Source organism: Thermobia domestica, chromosome 14, assembly GCF_964235325.1.
Source record: "Thermobia domestica chromosome 14, izTheDome1.hap1.1, whole genome shotgun sequence".
NCBI lineage: Eukaryota > Metazoa > Arthropoda > Insecta > Zygentoma > Lepismatidae > Thermobia > Thermobia domestica.
Window position 1 is genome coordinate 135424119 of NC_137467.1, and position 18903 is coordinate 135443021.

Below are 18903 nucleotides of genomic sequence, written 5' to 3' on the forward strand. Positions count from 1 at the left end.
GTGATAATTAAAAGTGCTTTTCCTTTTATTTATCTGCTGGCCAGAATGTCCCTTTATATCTGCACATATTTCATCCCTACATTAATAATACTTAGTTATGTGTCCAGAACGTCCGTACGTGCACCTCCATTATCCCTACAGCTTGATACGCCTCCATGTCCTCCTACTCATCCACTTTAGCAGCTACGACGTCGTAAGCTGAAAAGCTTCAAGCATACTTGCCCACACAGCACTACCTTCTATGTACCGCTTCCTCCTGACGTATGATTCGATGATACCCCACAGGGCGTTCTCTGGTGTCATAAGGTCCAGACTTCGAGGCGATCAAGGATAAGGGACTGGCGAATCTGGGGACCCACGTCCTATCTACCGACAAGGGAACAGTGCGCTCAGACGTTCATGAACAGCAAGTGCAAATGAAATCTTTAAGTTTTACGTCCCACAATTATGCCGGTTAGGCTAAAGGAGACGGTGATGATGAGAGATGAGTGAAATGGTGGAATGAAGAAAGTGAGAGGAAACGGGAAAACCCCGAGAAAACCCACGAGCACGGTGTTTGTCCACCACAAAGTTCACTTGGCGGGGGCTGGGATCGAACCCGGGACCCCAAGCACCAGAGGTGAACGCTCTACCACTGAGCCACCGCGCCCCCCAACGAACAGCAAGTGCGAAGTGGGAGTGAGCTTCATCGTGTTAGTAAACAATCGTGTTGTTGATGTAAATATTCAGCAACTGTGGAAGAAACCAGTCATTCAGCATCTCCAGATAAATAACCTGGGTCACAGAATCCTCAAAGAAGTACGGGCCAAAGATGTGATGTTCAGTCATTACCCGCGGAGGATTGTTTTCAATATCTTGATAAAAATATTGGTTTTCCTTTGCCCATATGAAGACGTTCCTATTCCGCGAACTCTGGTAAATAGCATTTCGTTAGAAGCAAGAATACATTTCCGAGCAGGAATGTCATTCATTTAATATTAGCAATATACGTGATGTAAAATACACCTTAAGCTAACGCAAACAATTTAAAAGTATTCTAACTATTCAATAATAAAATCAGCTACACTAATAACGCAGGTTAATAATAATAATAATAATAATAATAATAATAATAATAATAATAATAACTGTTCCGAGGGAGGGAACTGACATTGATTTTCTGAAAAAATAGGTTCTCATTCTGGAACCGAAACCGATATTAAAATAGAAGCGAAATTAAGAGAGGAAAGAGAAATAGGCTTTGTAGTGAAACCGCTGTAGGGGGTTCTCTTGAGTTACTATTTCACAGTTGCTTAACATAATTTGCAGATTGTAACAACCTTTAGCTAACGAGTAGTTCGCAAATGATGATGTCCAAATGTATCTCGGTTCTCTTTTGGAAATACACCGAATTAGAGTTGTACGTTTTGCTGAAATGTTCCGATTCTTTTCCTCCAACACGCCCAACCAAAACGTTAATTTAGGGTCTGGATTCGGAACTCAGAACATTTTCGGTTCCATTATCATCAACAACCTTGGTCGGAAGGTAGTTACTGAGTACACGAATGCAGCTCCTATGTTTATAATATACGTGGGTGATTCAGAAAGTAATGCCTCCAAGGCTACTATTTGGCTAATAGTACTACAAATATTCTGTAACAGTTTATCATTAATGCATTGATGTTTAAGCTATACAATGTCACTTGTTTCACCTTCCTATCTCTTCTCGTTCCAAAGCAATGAAGCAATCCATGGCATTCAGTGATGATGTCCGGTTGAAACAACGGGCTGTCATTGAATTTCTGACTGCGGAAGGTTGTGCACCCAGGAACACTCATCGCCGGCGACGAGTCGTGGATACACCATTACGATCCGGAAACGAAGCATCGGTCGATGGAGTACCGCCACACGTTCTCTCCTCCTCCAAAAGAATTCAAATTTGTTCCATTTGCTGGCAAAGTATTGCTGACATTTTGCCCATAGTCCAGATCTTGCGCCCTGCGACTTCCCAAACTTAAGGATCACCTTAAGGGCCAACGCTGAGTTGTGACGCGGAGGTGAAAGCAACGGTTTGGCAATGGTGTAGCCAGCAGCCACCACAATTCTTCGCCGATGGCATGAAAAAACTTTGTTTCGCGTTTTTCCCGTATTTCCGGGAAGTGTATTTCCCGTACTGAGAACTACGTTGAAAAATGATGCTACCATTTGTAGCTGATATTGCAAGCTTTCCAGTCCTACCTGTATCGGTGCTTGAAGAGATTACTTTCTGAATCACCCTCGTATTATGAAATTAATTTCTACATTGTTAATGTTTATTAGTCTAGTTTCTAAACTAAATCATATTAAGACTACATATTTAAGTTATTACGAAAGAAAAGACTAAAAACAAACTAACCTGTCTGATTAACAATCAAAACATCCAAAACGATATCATACTGATTGACATGAACGTATGCTTCAGCGTAAACAGGATCGGAAAACCCAGTCAATTGGGTGACTTTATTTAATTTCGATGATGTAAGATCAGTGCCTTCTTTGCGTGTAAGTCCCATGGCCTGACTTAAGCTCAATTCAAACACATTTTCGGTACCTCCGAGATCACTGCGGGAAGCAAGTTGTAGGAATGAAATTGGATCATCCGCATGTACAACAGCACCTGGTTTCTCCTTTGCCTGAAAATAAAAAAACAGAAATGAATTCTATTATTTTCAAATATATTCTGTTTTATTTTTCTACAGAAATAAACTATTAACGAATTATAAGTAATAATTAAAAAATATATAGAACTGTGCTTGAAATACGCAAAATCTGATATACAGTAAGATGTATCAATAGATACACTACAATTCCTAAAGATACACTATGTGCAAGATGTGCATTTCCTTCCTGATAAAAATCAAAATCCAGTGAATCTATAAGATAGCAACAACTTAGTTGTGGCGGCTTCTGGTGATATTTTTGGGAACTTTCTCTTACCGTGTCGATAAAGGGTGTCGTCTACTTTACCGGATATGCTAATTCTCAGATGAAAACAATTTTTTGAACCAAGAGAAAAGTAAAAAGTCTGGTTACATTCGAGTAAATACAGTACACACAATCTGTTGCTCTCGTAACTATAGATCAGTATTAGTTAACGTACCTTTTGTGTAGTTGCTTCTTCTTCTGCTTTGGCAGCAAGCATTATAGAAAGAGCTCTTCTACAATTTTCATTAAATATTTGAACTATATCTGGCGCCCTATCAGCCAACACCTTCAAGCACAACGCCAAACGATCTCTGTCATCATCTGTTATAGCTTTTGTTGGAAGACCTGTAAAACACAAATATTAGATTACAAACTATTCATTCAATTTTACTCTTATCAGTTAATCTAGCAAATGATAATCAGTTAATCTAGTAGTTAATATAAGTCAGATTTTTATTTATCATTATTATTATTATTAGAGAGCGGATTTACTATTCGCTCTCAATTGTTGTGCATTATCCTGTCTCAGTTGTTGGTTACGGTTAAGATTTCTTTGAATATATATATATAATTATTATACTGAATTTAAACCATATTAATACACCATGAAATAGCGTTACCATTAAGTTATGTCCGGAGAGATCTTAACCCTGGTAGGACCAAGGGGAACTACAAAGTGCCAAACTTTCAAAATTCGGAATTTTCATCATGAATATTTGTGATCCCATACTCAGTGTTTTTATTTTGTATCAACAAGTTTATAAAATATTTCTTTCCAAGGGACAAGTCTTTCCCCTCTGTTTTCATTGTGAATAATAAGAGTTCAAAAATGGTACCTAACAATGCGCTGAAGGTTGGTCTTGCGAGAGTTAACGGCACGAACTTGGGATCTTACGCTTACAAGAAAATATACTGACATTACTTCAACAATTTTATATTTGGAATTAAACAGAAACAGAAAAAAATCAGTAGTACAATAATAATAACCCCCGAAATAATAATAATAATAACAAACTTACCTGATTTTCCCAAATTAAGAATAGACGTCATAATAAGCATAGCTTCGGCACAGAACCTATTCTGCTTCTTCGGATCAGCAATCAATGACATATACCGAAGAGCAAGTTTTGTAAGTGTTGTACCGAGGGCGGCACCAATAAAGAAATCACCATCCATCAAATACTGACGAAGAGGTGGTCGAGCTTCTGCTTTCTTAGAGGTACTGCGAATAAAAACGTGTACATGCTATTACCATAAATAGTTGGTAAGATACTCAAAATAACAATACAGTATTAACTTACATAAAAAGACTAATCTAGATGCATCAGTATTTAACCTTAGTTATTAACTGCCCATTTAATTTACATAATATACACATAAGTCTACAATTATATTCTTCTATTTATTTTTTTTAATTTGAACTTTGTTATTTTAAGTTCTTAAGCTATTTAAGTAAACCTTACCGAAATATACGAAGAATTAAAATAAATGAATAAGTAATAACAATAACAACGCACAATTGAACAAAAAAATTGAGTCCGGGTTTCCGCTTACCGTGCCGGTGCCTTAATCACTGCGCTATCCAGTCTGTTCTTTGGACATTCATATATTCTATTACTCTTGAAAAAAACAACAAATGAAATCTTTACTTTAAACTCTTACGGTTACATCTTGCGAACAAAAGGAGACGGATAATAAAGTGAATGAAGTTATTGGCAGAATGAGAATGGAGGTAATGGGAGACCCTAAGTAAACGGACAGAATGTTGTTCACCAAAAACTCACATGGCCGGGGATCAAACTAGGACTTTACAACTGAACCATCGTGCTAACTTTTATCAATCTTAAGGTCAGTGTTTAGTTATGCTTTGTATACATTTGAATTCGCACCTACAGAGGAACTGGTATGATATAAAATAAGTTATTTCCTCCATTATCACATATAATAATTCTTATTAAAGTTTGTACGGTGTTAAGAGGTCATCAAGGACTTAACACTGAGATTATTAAGATCAACAGCACGTTGAGGAATGGTGGACAAAACGCCGTCCCATATAGTTATTGTCAGCAGTGAATATATGTAGAATGGTGGACAAAAAGCTGCATCATATCAAATCACTGGAATGTATACGTGTCATCGCATCTCCAGGTAGTCAACATTTTGTTACAAAAGAACATTACTTACAGAAAATTCGGCTGTTTTGGGACTTAATTATAAACTTCGTGTGAATATAACACTTCATTCGATGCTGTGACACTGTTGTACAGTCCAAAACCAATTAACGAACTGTTATGTAACAGTTTTCGTTTATATTTAATTTGTTGATTAAGTGAATAGTATTTCCATTATCAGTATTTATTTAAATATACAATTTAACGACGCATATCTGTATGATTTGTAGTAAAGAAATTAATTATTTACTACGTCTAGGTTGTACTATACTATACCACCAGACACTGTTACCTTCATCGGTAGTTCATGGTAACTCACAATATACGAAATAATTAACCTCCAGAATAACAATATTTGTTATAGAAAATGCATCTACACTGAGCTATATATATATATATATATATATATATATAGTATACATAATGTTGCTGGCATGAAAGGCTCATACACATATTTTGACAACTTCCTCACTTACTATTTAAATTTTCCATCCTCCTCTGGACTTTTTTTTTCTATGAAATGAAATCTTTCAGTTCAACGTCCCACCTTTAGGCTAAGGGAGACGATGATTAAAGTAAGTGAATGGTGATGGAAGAATTGGTGGAATTAAAAAGTGGGAGGAAACGAGAGTATCCCGAGAAAACCCACGGACACGATGTTGTCCATCACAAACTTACTTGGCTGGCGATCGAACCAGGAACCCCACGCACCAGAAGTAAGATCTCTTCCACTAAGCCACCATGTTCCCAATTTTTTTTTTCTGAAATATGTCCATATTTTTAATTTGTGGCTATGAATTAGTCCAAAATACGAAGAAGAGGATAGAAAAGTTACTATAAATGCATGTTTTTGTAACACTATTAGTGAACGAATTACTATACCTGGTTGTATTAAATGCACTCTGTGTTGCGTAGGTACCATCTGGAGTAACAAGCTTCTGAATAGAAGTCTGCTGTAACAATTCTTCTTCACTTTTCTCCCCCGCCGCTCTACGTAGTTCATCTTCAACTATCGGAATCTGTACAAGAACAACACATTTATATTAGTTTTATACATAAAATACACAGCACAAATAATGAAAATATTACCATATAACACTACAGAAGGCATGTTTAAGTTATTTCGCTAAACATTTCGTAAATAATACAAGGCAGTACGGAACAAATGTAGTAAATCTTTGTAAAAGGTTAATGACTACGTGCTTCCTAGTTAAACAAACCGGAAGTAAATGCCATGCTAACTTCCTACATTGGAATTTGCTAGGATTCCATCACGATGTTGCGTCAACCCCGAAAATTTGATACTTTCAGAGAAAACTGACTCGGAATTATGCGCACGAGATACGAAGCAATACAGCTACATATCAAAATTATCTAACGTTACATTATCCACATTATCTAACGTTGTTACGTTACGTTGTACGGTTGCCTATAAATATGTTACTTTTGCCATAATTAACCCAGCATCCGTTGAAGTGGTTCATAGTCAGACTTTAAAGATTGTCGTAAAATCCTAAAGAAGTTCATATGAGACCATTGGGAAGGTATACTCTTTGGAACAACAAAAGAACTATAATCAAAATCGGTGAACTATTTCGACATTATGAGTGAACATATCCGAATATACGAATTGAATTGAGAATCTTTGAAGTCGGCTAAAAACCAATTATGGCCAAGCATTCAATACATTAACTAAGCAACTGTCATAATTTGCCAAGTCCATTCTGGTAGCCATTCAGCAGAATTTTATTAAAAAAAATTATTATTATTATTATAAAATTATATAAATATGCGTCAAATCTAAGCCTTAAATAAGTACTTAATAGAGTGTTAGCCACATATGGAAGTTGGTTAAACAATTTCAATACGTTAGCAATAATCGCGATACCTGTCACTCATTCGCGTTTTCACATTCATCTAGTACCTTCCTAATTCTGCTTATTACTTTACAATGTGGCAGATTTCAATATCGTTATATTCAAGCATAATACCTGAAAAAACAATACTAACCTCTCCTAATGTTTGTCGAACTTGGTTCATAACAGCATGGATATCTTCTGGTGTGTTAGCATACTCGCCTAAGATCCAAAGGGCAGCACGATGCACTTTCACAGACTTTATAGATGGGAAGGCATCCAACAAACGCTGCAAAAACACATCGTTAAGATGACATTCAAAATATTTTAAAGACATGTTAAATGAATGGACAGTTTTGAAATATAATGTTTCGCTGTCTAAAAGATGAATATAAATGCAAATCAATGTGAAACAAATGATGGAATGAGAAATGTAGAGATATCAAGAAATTTCACCTATTTCTCTTTTAAAGGCCTCTAAGTAGAATATTCAACAAATACGAAACTTGGTTGGTGTAGATTTAGCGTCCTTTTCAGCATAGTGGTTACATGAGAAGCAGACCTACAAGCTTAAAATAGAATCCGAAACACATGAGCTGCCACCGCAAATCAAACCCGAGTCTCACGACAAAACATCTGAAGCATTTAAAGATAATTTACATTCAATTACAATTACATTACATTCATTACTGACAAGGTCTTATTAATTGTTTGATTTCATTCATTTATAGATAAGTATACATGTCTTTCCATAGAAAGGTTAATGGCTAGATATTCCTGACTGCCTACACAGAGTGTACCAAAAGGGACTTTACAACTTTGAAAACTCATAGTGATTTATTCATTTAGCTTACAGACATATTTTTGGTGTCATTTTGTAGCAAATACATCAAAAAAAGCTTATACCTAAAGAAGTTTAATGTATCTCCCATTGGTGAAGCGGCACACATCCCATCTTGAAGTCTCACTTGCTCTACAACGCCTTCAGACGTACGAGGATTACCTGGAAATTTGTTGTGCCTTACCGAACATCCAGTTTCAATAAAACATTTATGCCACTGATGAATAGTAGGCCTATAGGTAGGATTTTTACCATACTTTGTACGAAAATTACGTTGCACAGTTGTCTCAGACTTGGATTCTTCAAACCAAAACACACAGCTAGCACGCTCGGGACCAGTAAAGGCAGCTATCTTAGCTGCAACTGCCGCTAACGCCTGCTGCGGTTCGTTTCTTAACTTGTGTACTAACTGAGTCAAAACTTGATGTCTTTTTCTACAAAATGACACCAAAACGATGTCCGTAAGGTAAATGAATGAATCAATATGAATCAAAGTCCTTTTTAAATTAAATGAAAACTTTAAGTTTTACGTCCCACGGTTATGCCGGTTAGGCTAAAGGAGACGGTGATGGTGAGTAATGAATGAAATGGTGGAATGAAGAAAGTGGGAGGAAACGGAAGAACCCCGAGAAAACTCACGAGCACGATGTTTGTCCACCACAAAGTCCACACGGCGCGAAATGGAATCGAACCAAGGACCCCAAGCACCGGAGGTGAACGCTCTACCACTGAGCCACCGCGCAATCCCAAAGTCCTTTTTAGTATACCCTGTATTTGGTACAGTACGATAAACTTCACTACACTTACGAAACTTACCAATAACAACATTCTCAAGACGATGTCATACATTGACTCCAAATTTTTCCCTACAAAATATTTACAAGTATTTTACCACTGAAAATGCAGTGTGTATTTACAAGATTAACTAAACATTCTTTATGATAGTTACTGCACTCTTATGATGTCGTTCTAGCGTTCGTGAGGCTTGGAACTTTTAAGTTCACTATCACAATTTTTATATGAAGAAGTACATTTTCGCTTGATCCTTCATCCCTCAAACCAGGAGCACAATCTGTCTTCAACATTGGGGAGTGACGGGTAAGATCGTTCCCTATATATATATATTAAGCAATATTCAAAATATTATGAAGTTCAAAAACAATGCTGTGGAGGATCAGGGAAGCAGAACTGTCTTCAACACTGGGAGGTGGGAAGATTTGAGACTTATTCTGGGAAGACATCAATTTCATCTCACTTTCCTTTGTGGCACTCGGACACAAATCATCACATTTCTCCCTAAAAAACACATTTCAAATCGGATTGCTGGCCCCCAGTACCAAGATTGGAGAAGACATGTTCCCTCATCCCCCCGGGATTTGCGCCAGTGCCTCAAACAATGCATTGGCATGAATTTTGGTAGTTAATACAAATATTCCGCTTAATATATATATTAGATATTCTTAAACAGATTTACGTCCAAGTTTAAATAATGAACCGAATTTGATTTTTATTTATTTGTTTATCAACTTAGTTTTTATGCCAAAACAGATAAAGTACATATCCACTACATAACTTTTACACTATCTGAACCAGACATTATATATCTGGTGTAATACTATTATACGTGTAATACTTTCTGAACATAATCAGAATTAAGAATATTTAAGGGCACAAGAGGCACAAAAGGAATTGTTTCAAATTTTGATGACTGAAATTTCGTGTCGCCCTGTTCTAAAATTGGAGACAGAATGATACCTTGCACACACCAAATTAAAGTACACACTCTTGCACAACAAACTAACACCCAGCTCGCGGTAGAGAGCGCAACTGTGTGCGACCACTGAGGCAAGCACTGATAGATACGAGGAACTGACGCGAGGTTTTAACTTTGCAAGAGTCGGTTGAAGTGGAAGCACTGTAACAGAGATATAGTTGGTGTTTTTATTCCGAAATGGACAGAATCGAAGTAGCCAAAGAACGACACAAGCAGAAGGGACGCAAAAGAAAGGAAAATTGTGAACTTTCGCCAAGAATTGTTTGAAGAGGCTTTCACCCTGAGGGCCCTAAAATGGTGGAAAAACTGTGCGAGAAACACGTTTGTCTTCAGTTTTATTTCTTTTTGACAATGTTGCCATCACTTTCAGGCTCCGAAAAAATACATGTTGTACATAAGGGTATAACAAACTTTTTAACCAAAAAATCAGGAACGTGTCCCCCCCCCAAAAAAAAAAATCTACAATTTTTTGAAATTTTCAACACGCAAAAAATAAAGAAAATACTAATCGATAGTATTTTTTAAAAAATTGCACATTTGCATCTAGATAGTATCTACAATCTGTGAAACTTTCAAAATTTTTGGACCACCCCCACCAAAATTAAAAAATGTTCAATTTTGAGTATGTATGATACGATAATTCGGAAAGGGGAGGGGGCCAAAAAATTTTTGGGAGTAGTTTTAGGTCAAGGATAACCTTTTGGGTGAATAGCAACCCAATTTGGATCAAGGGCCGGTTTCACTATCTTACTAGGAAAGACTCTTTAAAAATAATGTATAACTTAATCAGTTGGTTGGGGTACATATGCCCTTTAAATTTTGTGTTCACCAAGTTTGTACTCAATGCCCTATTGTTTTACATCTAACAGAAAAAAAATATTTAAAAAAAATGTAAAGATGAACACAATTACTAAGAAACAAAAGATACGAGGTGAGTTAGAAAAGTAATGAGGCTGGCAACACTATGCACGTATGTGCTTCCACCTTCAAAGGGCAATTAAGTTATAATTGCCGTTGACTAAGTAAGTTTGAACTTGCTCCAGTTGGTACATGACTGTTGAGAAAGCCTGAAGTGAAGTTGTGTTTGTAAGTTGCGTTACGAAATTTGACCGACAGAAAGTTTGAACAACGATCTACCAGCGAATTTTGAGTAAAACTTGGCGAATCCGCTACCATGACTTACGAAAAGATACAAAGGGCTTGTGAAGAATATTTCTTATCCAGAGCACAGTGTTCAGATGGCCCAAGTCCTTTTTAGAACGTAGAGAACAAGTGGTGGACGAACTTCGTATGGGAAAACTTTCATCATCATATACTGTTGACAATGTAGAAAGAGTGAAATCTCTTGTGATGTCAGATCATCGGGGGATCGTCCATAAGGAATTTGTGCTACCAGGACAAATGGTTAATCAAACTTTTTATCTGCAAGTCATTGAGAGACTCAGGAAAAAGGCGGCACGTGTGAGCTCAGTTGGACCTATACCACGACACCGCACCATGTCACACAATAGTCTCTATCAATGAATTTTTGGCATGAAAAAGCATTCCTGTGGTTCCTGAGCTCTCCCTATTTGCCGGATCTCAGTTCCTGAGACTTCTTTTTATTTCCTTTGCTAAGAACCACTTGAAAGGACACCACTTTGGTATTTTGAATAATATTCAAAAAAGCGTAAGCGACGAGCTGGAATGTATTCCAGCAAGAGCTTTCTAGCACTGCTACGAAGAATGGAAATCCCGCTATGCAGTTTCCCCAAGAGAATAGCTTTGATTTATAAAAATAATGAAATTTATCGTTAACAGAAAATTAGTCTAATTACTTTTCGAATACATTTTGTAAACTATAAACCTACAAATTCAGCGCATCTAACAGGAATAACAAATTCTTGCGATTACCTCAATAATTAATGGCCGAAGTCCCTCAAATTTCTGAATAGCTTCACGCACAAACACCAATACATCGGAAGCAGCTAGCTCATTGTTATCAGACAAGAATTCTATGAGAACAGGAATAACTGTGGCCGCAACATCAGGAAACTAGAATTCAAGAAGAAAAATACATGAAATATCATCTCATCAAGGAAAACTATTAATACTTATAAACAAACTATATTTTAATAATAATAATAATAACAAAGGTTAACCCTAAAATGCATTTTGATGCCAATTGGCATCATAGTGAATCAATAACAATAACAAAAATAATGATATTTTTAAAATGTGTACATTAGCGAATAGCGCACGCCGATGCAATGTGGCACCAATGGAGTTAAACTTTCTACGACACAGCTTTCGTCTAGTGGCATAGGTTGGACAGAATGTGTCAGAGAGCGGCAAAAAGCACATGGACAGCACAAAACATGTACATTTTTTACTTGTAAATCTTTTTTACAAAACCTTTTTTTGTTGTCTTAACATTAAAAAAAATGTTTCATAATCTTCCATACCACATGGACTAAACTTTGTTTTCACTAGTGTAATACAACCATGATATCTATCGTGTAATTTGATACCCCAGAAGTAAAAACATAAAAAAAAATATATTACTGGATATTATTTACATCTACCTATGTAAGTCATAAAGAAAGAGAGAAGAAAAATAATTTCAACATGACCAAAATTAACTCGTGCAATAAAGGGTTAACATACGCAGTGGTAAGTAGATCAAAATCATTAGGTTAAATTCATAATGTTAATGCCGCTTACACTGTTTTTATTTTCTACTGCTTATCCAAACATATATTTTTACTACCAGGCAGTCTAAAAAATAATGAGGTTTTTGTGCTCGAGCTGGCACTAGTGTCCCAAATTCGAGATATTAATGAAATACAGCGGATTAGCCTACCATCATTTGATAACTGACAATTGGAGCTAGTCTATGTGAGAGAAATGGTGAAATTTTTGTAATCAGACGTAAGACATTGCACTGTGAAGATAAGTGAACTTGCCGCAAAACTGAGTCACATTTTACGATTTTACTCCAATAAAGACGTAAATGCTCATAGGGCCATGAAGAAATTTATGTTGTTTATGGGCAAGATACGTTATCAAACTTGGTACTTTTTGGTATGTTCAAAATAATAATAATAATAATAATAATAATAAATAGAGAGCGAATTTTGGCGCTTTTACACAAACCCTCAAATTTTGAATAGCTCCTACAGGGACCCCTTTGAGGTAGAGCTGTAAAATTTTATAGATGTGTTATGTTTGGGTACCACAACATTTGTACGAAATTTGAAGAAAATCTAAAACATATGAGCCACTTTGATTTGATTTCAAATCGAATGGATCTAATATCAGCCATCAAGTATATGCCCTCCCCCACCATTACTCCACCTCCACGAGAACTCGATTACAGAATAATGCCACCGATCCCGTCAAATCCTGTTCAGGTGAATGGGAGAAAATAAATGTTTCTCCCTTTATCCAGATGAGTCTGAAGCAGAGGAAACTCCAGGACCGGGCCAAAATTCCCGATACATAAACTCCAACGAATACTGGTCACATATCATACTTTTCCTCAACATTTTCAGGTAACAAACTTGGCCACTTGCACTGACGGCCATCTGTTTCTTTTGTAAATTATTTTGTGGAAACAATACACCTTCTATGGACATTTTACAAAGGATATCTAGCTTCACACGTCCAGCATGTTCAAATTTTATTTTCGCGTGTTCTTGTAACAGTGTACCATTATCTTAATTATTGAACTTTTTTTCTTACCTTTATGCAACAGGAATGTAAAGTGCGAACAAGCAACTGTCGATATTTTCCTGTATCTTCGTGCTCAACAACATTGTGTGTTTTGGCAACCTCTTTCTTAAGGACTAGAACCATTTCTTCGATATTTCTCGATGACACCAAATCCAAGGCTAATAAAGAGGAAGAGAATTGCTCTGGTTATTTAAATGAACCAAACGATAAAACATTTTGGTAACTCTTTCAGCAAAAATAAAGCCTTACCTTGTCAACTTTTCACTTTATAAAACAAAACATCTTAACTTATTTCGGGCAATGAATCCCCATACATACTCTCCGAACAAGAACGAAAATAAATAAATAAAATAAAACGCAAAATTATACTATACATCCACAGATAAAGACTTTAAAATTTACATTATGACAGAAGAAATAATACAAGAAGTTGTAAATTTTGAGTTCGCAGGAGTTTTTTCCGTGTGTTCCTGTATATAATCCATATTATGGTTTTACTTGCAGTATTTTGTTGTATGTTTTGGAAAGTTCACAATGTACGGATTTCTATCAAACCCCTGATATCCTGGTTTCTCGTGTTTAGTTCTTGTAATATTAAAGTTGAAAGTTGAATACCAAGATGCAGATGTTAACTCTACTTTTTTTTCTTTATTTACGGGACTTCAAGTCAAAGTTGCATTTTTGTTTATTATCAGTAAACATACCTATCGCACCCCCAGAATAAGACTGTCGCAAATCTAAAATGGCGACTTTACAGGTAAGCCTAAAGAAACTTGATTATCTTTTCCATTTTGGAGAAGTTTAACGTTATTTCGATATGTGTAGTATTAAGAATACCTCACTTAAGTACATACAATTATCACACAATAAAAACTGATAATTTAAAACCAATTTTGAGCTATGACAATATTATTCTGGGAGTATGTTATGTAATTTTATGGAAGTTCACATCTCATTCTACCAGTATACAGCATTTTAATGGGGTATATCAATTTATTTTCAAATATCTATTTGAGCTTTTTCACAAACAACAGAAGTATGAATATACTCAACATTGTACTGGTTTTCTTGAAATACGGAAAGAAATCCAGAAAAAAATGTGGAACATTATCTTATTTTGAAGAGATCTTAGACAAACTTCGGAAATTTCATTTACTTTACAAACATGTTAACTAAAGATGTAAAATATTTACTTACCTAGATTTAATGTTTTCTTTCGCACTTCAAGATCTGGGCTAGCTAAAACTCGCAAAATGTCCATTACCAAATCTTGAAGGACCCTCTCATGTGTAGGATGTTCTTTCAGAGCAATAAGTCGATCAAGCACAATTAGTTTTACGTTATTATCACTCTCTTTTACAATCAACTCAATGTAACAACTAGCAGCGGCCTGAAATGAGAAGAAATAATAGTACCATCATCATTATTATTACAATCATCATCAATGTAAGAAATAAACGTACTAGACGTTTCACTTTCTACTCTGCATAAGATTAATTAATATACAGCATGTCCACAATGAGACGCCAATCTTCTGAAAGTCTTATTTCTTTCATTTCACACTGTACAGCTGTGATTTGTGAAAGAACAGAAGCAGCAACTCACAAAATTTATGTAGTAATGTTTTAGTGCGCGCAATAGCCGTAGTGGCGCTGCAACAATCGACTGTTTGAAAATGGAGACTATAAAAGAGCGTGTACAGGTAGTGTGATGGTATGCTGAAACAAAATAAGTTATTCAAGTGTAACGAAACTTTCGTCGTGTGTACAACAAAGATCCTCCGTCATTCAAAACTATAAAGAAATGGTGTGGTCAGTTTTTTGGCGATCGGTGTCTGTCACAGAAGACATGCTCCGAAACACATTGCGTGAAATCGAGCACAGCTTGACATTGTTCGCGCCACCCGAGGTGCCCATGTACAAGTGTACTGAACTAAACTTTGTGTGTTTATGTCTTGCTATGTAAAAAATGAAATGAAACTTTTACGTTTTACGTCCCACAATTATGCCGGCTAGGCTAAAAGAGACGGTGATGATGTGAAATCAATGAAATGGTGGAATGGAGAAAGTGAGAGAATCCCGAGAAGACCCACGCGTACGGTGTTTGTCCACCATACAGTTAGTTCACTTAGCGTGAGCTGGGATGGAACCGTGGACCCCATGCTCCAAAGGTGAACGCTTTACCACTGAGCCATCGCGGCCCTCTTGCTATAAAAACTTGATGAGTTGCATTATCACTTTCATCTATAGTAAGTACAGTACATGAACTTTCCTCTCTGCTGTTTTGCTTTAAAATGTTGGAGTATCATTGTGGACACCTTGTATTTTTAGCTGGGAGATCATCAGCAATATAATATTATTTCGGACTTTCAAGACCAGAGTTTCCGTTATCACTTAATTTAAGGAACGCCCTATTTCTCTCACGACGCTGGGTCAACATCGAAATTTTTCTTCCCACCAAGAATGGAACCTGGAACTGTGCACAAACCTTTAATCATTCGGATACACTTTATCACATTTTTTTTCTTTTCCAAGCGATTTTGTCTGCTCTAAATTAGAGTTACTCAAGATAACAATCGTTATATTTGATTTCGGTGAATCAGTTTTTATTATGAACTGAAATAAAATTTAATTCAGAATTATTATTATTATGATGTTATATTTTGGTGTTATGAAATAACATAAATCTCAACAAAGAACAAGTGCTTGAAACTTTTGTCATATGAAATGAGCATCTATACTTTCACACCATTTAACAAGTCATTATTTCCAACTTGATGCTGTGTGACGTAACAGTTGTCCGCTCGTATTCTAAGTAAGCCCCACACACGGACAGAAAGGAGAAGGTAAAACACAGTGATACAACACAGTAACGACACGGAAAGAAGACGTATTGGATGGTTTTCCAGATATACTACTCGTGAATTCATAATCAAATACTGCTAAGACATGATGTATTTCATTATACCTAGAACCTTTCTATCTCAAGTGTGTCATCGGAAAATATGCGAAACATTCTTCGGCCCTACCCCCGCTACCTTCTTACGGAGGAAACCTTCGCTTTGCTTTCGGGGAAGAAGCGAATGACCTCGGCTGTGTTGCAAATTTGTCATTGAGTCGTTTGCTCTTGACAAGTGAACATAGATCGTAAGCTACTTAAAATGGCTACCAAGACAATGTATAGCGAAGTCCGTGAGATAATTCTTTGTGGTAACGCTGTTCGCATCCAACTATTGAAAGATCTCTACCACAGCGACTTGTCCCCCCTCTTTCGAAGGAGGTACGGGAAAATACACATTGACAGCAGCGCTAGCAGGGGCACACTTGGATAGAAATGTTGTAAACTGTTCCCTTACCTTCTTTATACAATCTATTCTCTCCCCCCTGGCTCTGATCGTAAACGCCCACTCCAACATTATCTATCGGTGAATTGGAAATGACTGATTTAACTGTTATTTATATTTCATGAAAACAGTTTTTTTTTATTACACACACCGTCCCATAGCACTTTTCACTTTAAATACATCTTGGCTTGTGGTACTCTGTTATACTCACCTCAAGGGGTAAAACATGTATATATAAAGTTAAATAATAGTGTCTGCAGAGAAAGGTAGAAGTAAAAGGTTGACAGGATTTCAGGTGTTGCGCGGAGTGCATGGGTTCACAAGATATTCTATGGATCTACGGGCTAATGAACGAATTCTACGGTTAAATATTAGTTTCCCGTAATTAATTATCTCGGCCAGTGACGACCAGTTTTTTGAGCACTGTGGGCCGACAAAATAAAAACCATAATTGGGGGTCATTTTCCTTCCGCACATTAAGTCATTTATTATTTAAATCTTTGTTTTATTTTGGGTATTCTGCTTCTTGTATCATGTGTCTAGGCCAATTAGGCTCTGAGAGCTAGGAAGTAAGTATATGAAATTCGTGTTATCAGACTGGCACCAACGGCCTTATCTTGCAAAATGGTCTTTGTTAACTAAAAGGTTAAAGGAATATTTTCATAGTTAAAAATAAACACTCGATTCAAGTACATAATGAAGGTTCTCTTCTTGTATAAGTATAAAAAAGGAACAAACCACACAATTTTTCATTTCTATTTGCGGGACAGACGAAACTCGTCGCGGCCGCTATCACTGAATCTACGTCACAACTAACTGTATTGTTTATGGAAACCGGAGGTTCAATGCCGAATTCACAAAAACTCTTCATTAACTTCTATTCTTACTCAACTGGATCCAGCTTTTACTTTGTATTCCTACTGCTGCAAGATCTATCTTAATATTGTCTTCTTATCTGCGCCTAGGCCTTTCTAGGATCTTTTTCCGATTCCGTTAAAATTTTGAAACCAGTCCTACTTTCTTTCATTCTGGCTATATGACCTGTCTACTTGAGTGAGTCTAACTAACTAACTAACTAACTCTATGGCCTATGGAACCCGGAGGTTCAGTGCCGCGTTCACAAAAGCTCTCCACTGACTTTTATCCTTAGCTAATTGCATCCAGTTTCTACTTTGTATTCCTATCTCTGCGAGATCCATCTTAATATTGTCCTCCCATCTGCGCCTAGGTCTTCCTAATGGTCGTTTTCCTATGGGTCTACCAGTCAAGACTTTGAAAGCGTTTCTACTTTCTTCCATTCTAGCTACATGACCTGCCCACCTAAGCCTCCTAGACTTGACGACCCTAACAATGTTGGGTAAACCGTATAAACTATGTAGTTCCTCGTTATGAAGCTTCCGCCATTCCCCATTCTCGTTCCTCTTGGGTCCGAATATTCTTCTCAGGATCCTGTTCTCAAATACTTTCAGTCTATGTTCTTCCCTCAGAGTAAGCGACCATGTTTGACAACCATACAGAACAACAGGCATGATTATCGTTTTATATATTTTAAGCTTCAAATTCCTCGACAGAATTCGCGACGACAAGAGATTTTGAACCGAATAGTAACACGAATTCCCTGCTTTTAGTCGACATTTAATTTCTTCGTGAATATGATTTTCGTCTGTTAATATTGATCCTAAATATTTGAAAGTATCTACTTTACCAAAAGCATTATTTAATATTTTAACGCCTCCACAATTTGGCGTATTACGGTCCCGACGCACTTGAGTGAGTCTCTTAAACTTAATGACTCTAACAACGTTACGTAAATCGTATAAATTATGCAGTTCCTAGTTATGAAGTTTCTACCATTCTCTTTTCTGTCCCTCTTCGGTGCGAATATTCGCCTCAAGGTTCTATTCTCAAATAACTTCAGTTTGCACTCTTCCCTTGAAATAAAGAACTATGTTTCGCAACCATACAGTATGACCTGCATAATTATTGTTCTAAATATTTTAAGCTTAAATTTTCTTGACAGAATTCGCGAAGACAAAAGAGTTTGAACTAAATAATAATACGAATTTCCTGTTTTCAGTAATTTCTTCGTGGATCCTAGAACCACGATGTTAATGTTGGTCCTAAAAATTTGAAAGTATTGAACTTTGTCGAAAGTATTACTTGATATTTTAACATATCCATAATTTACAGTATTACGGTTACGGCAAGTTTTCATGTATTTTGTTTTTCCTCATTTAGTTCAAATTCTACGGCAAAATTGA

The 18903-nt window shown here is 36.4% G+C and overlaps 1 protein-coding gene across 2 annotated transcripts in view; it reads right to left on the minus strand.

Annotated features, from left to right (window-relative positions):
• Positions 1 to 18903, minus strand: part of betaCOP (coatomer subunit beta) — a 61722-nt gene that overhangs the window by 22689 nt on the left and 20130 nt on the right. For both annotated transcript variants that reach the window (XM_081738857.1, XM_081738855.1), the window contains exons 7-14: positions 14497 to 14689; positions 13309 to 13457; positions 11479 to 11619; positions 7125 to 7259; positions 5997 to 6133; positions 3963 to 4165; positions 3119 to 3288; positions 2375 to 2651 (exon numbers count right to left, since the gene is read on the minus strand). In XM_081738857.1, coding sequence (XP_081594983.1) covers positions 2375 to 2651; positions 3119 to 3288; positions 3963 to 4165; positions 5997 to 6133; positions 7125 to 7259; positions 11479 to 11619; positions 13309 to 13457; positions 14497 to 14689 — 1405 coding nt within the window. The remainder of the gene's footprint in view (positions 1 to 2374; positions 2652 to 3118; positions 3289 to 3962; positions 4166 to 5996; positions 6134 to 7124; positions 7260 to 11478; positions 11620 to 13308; positions 13458 to 14496; positions 14690 to 18903) is intronic.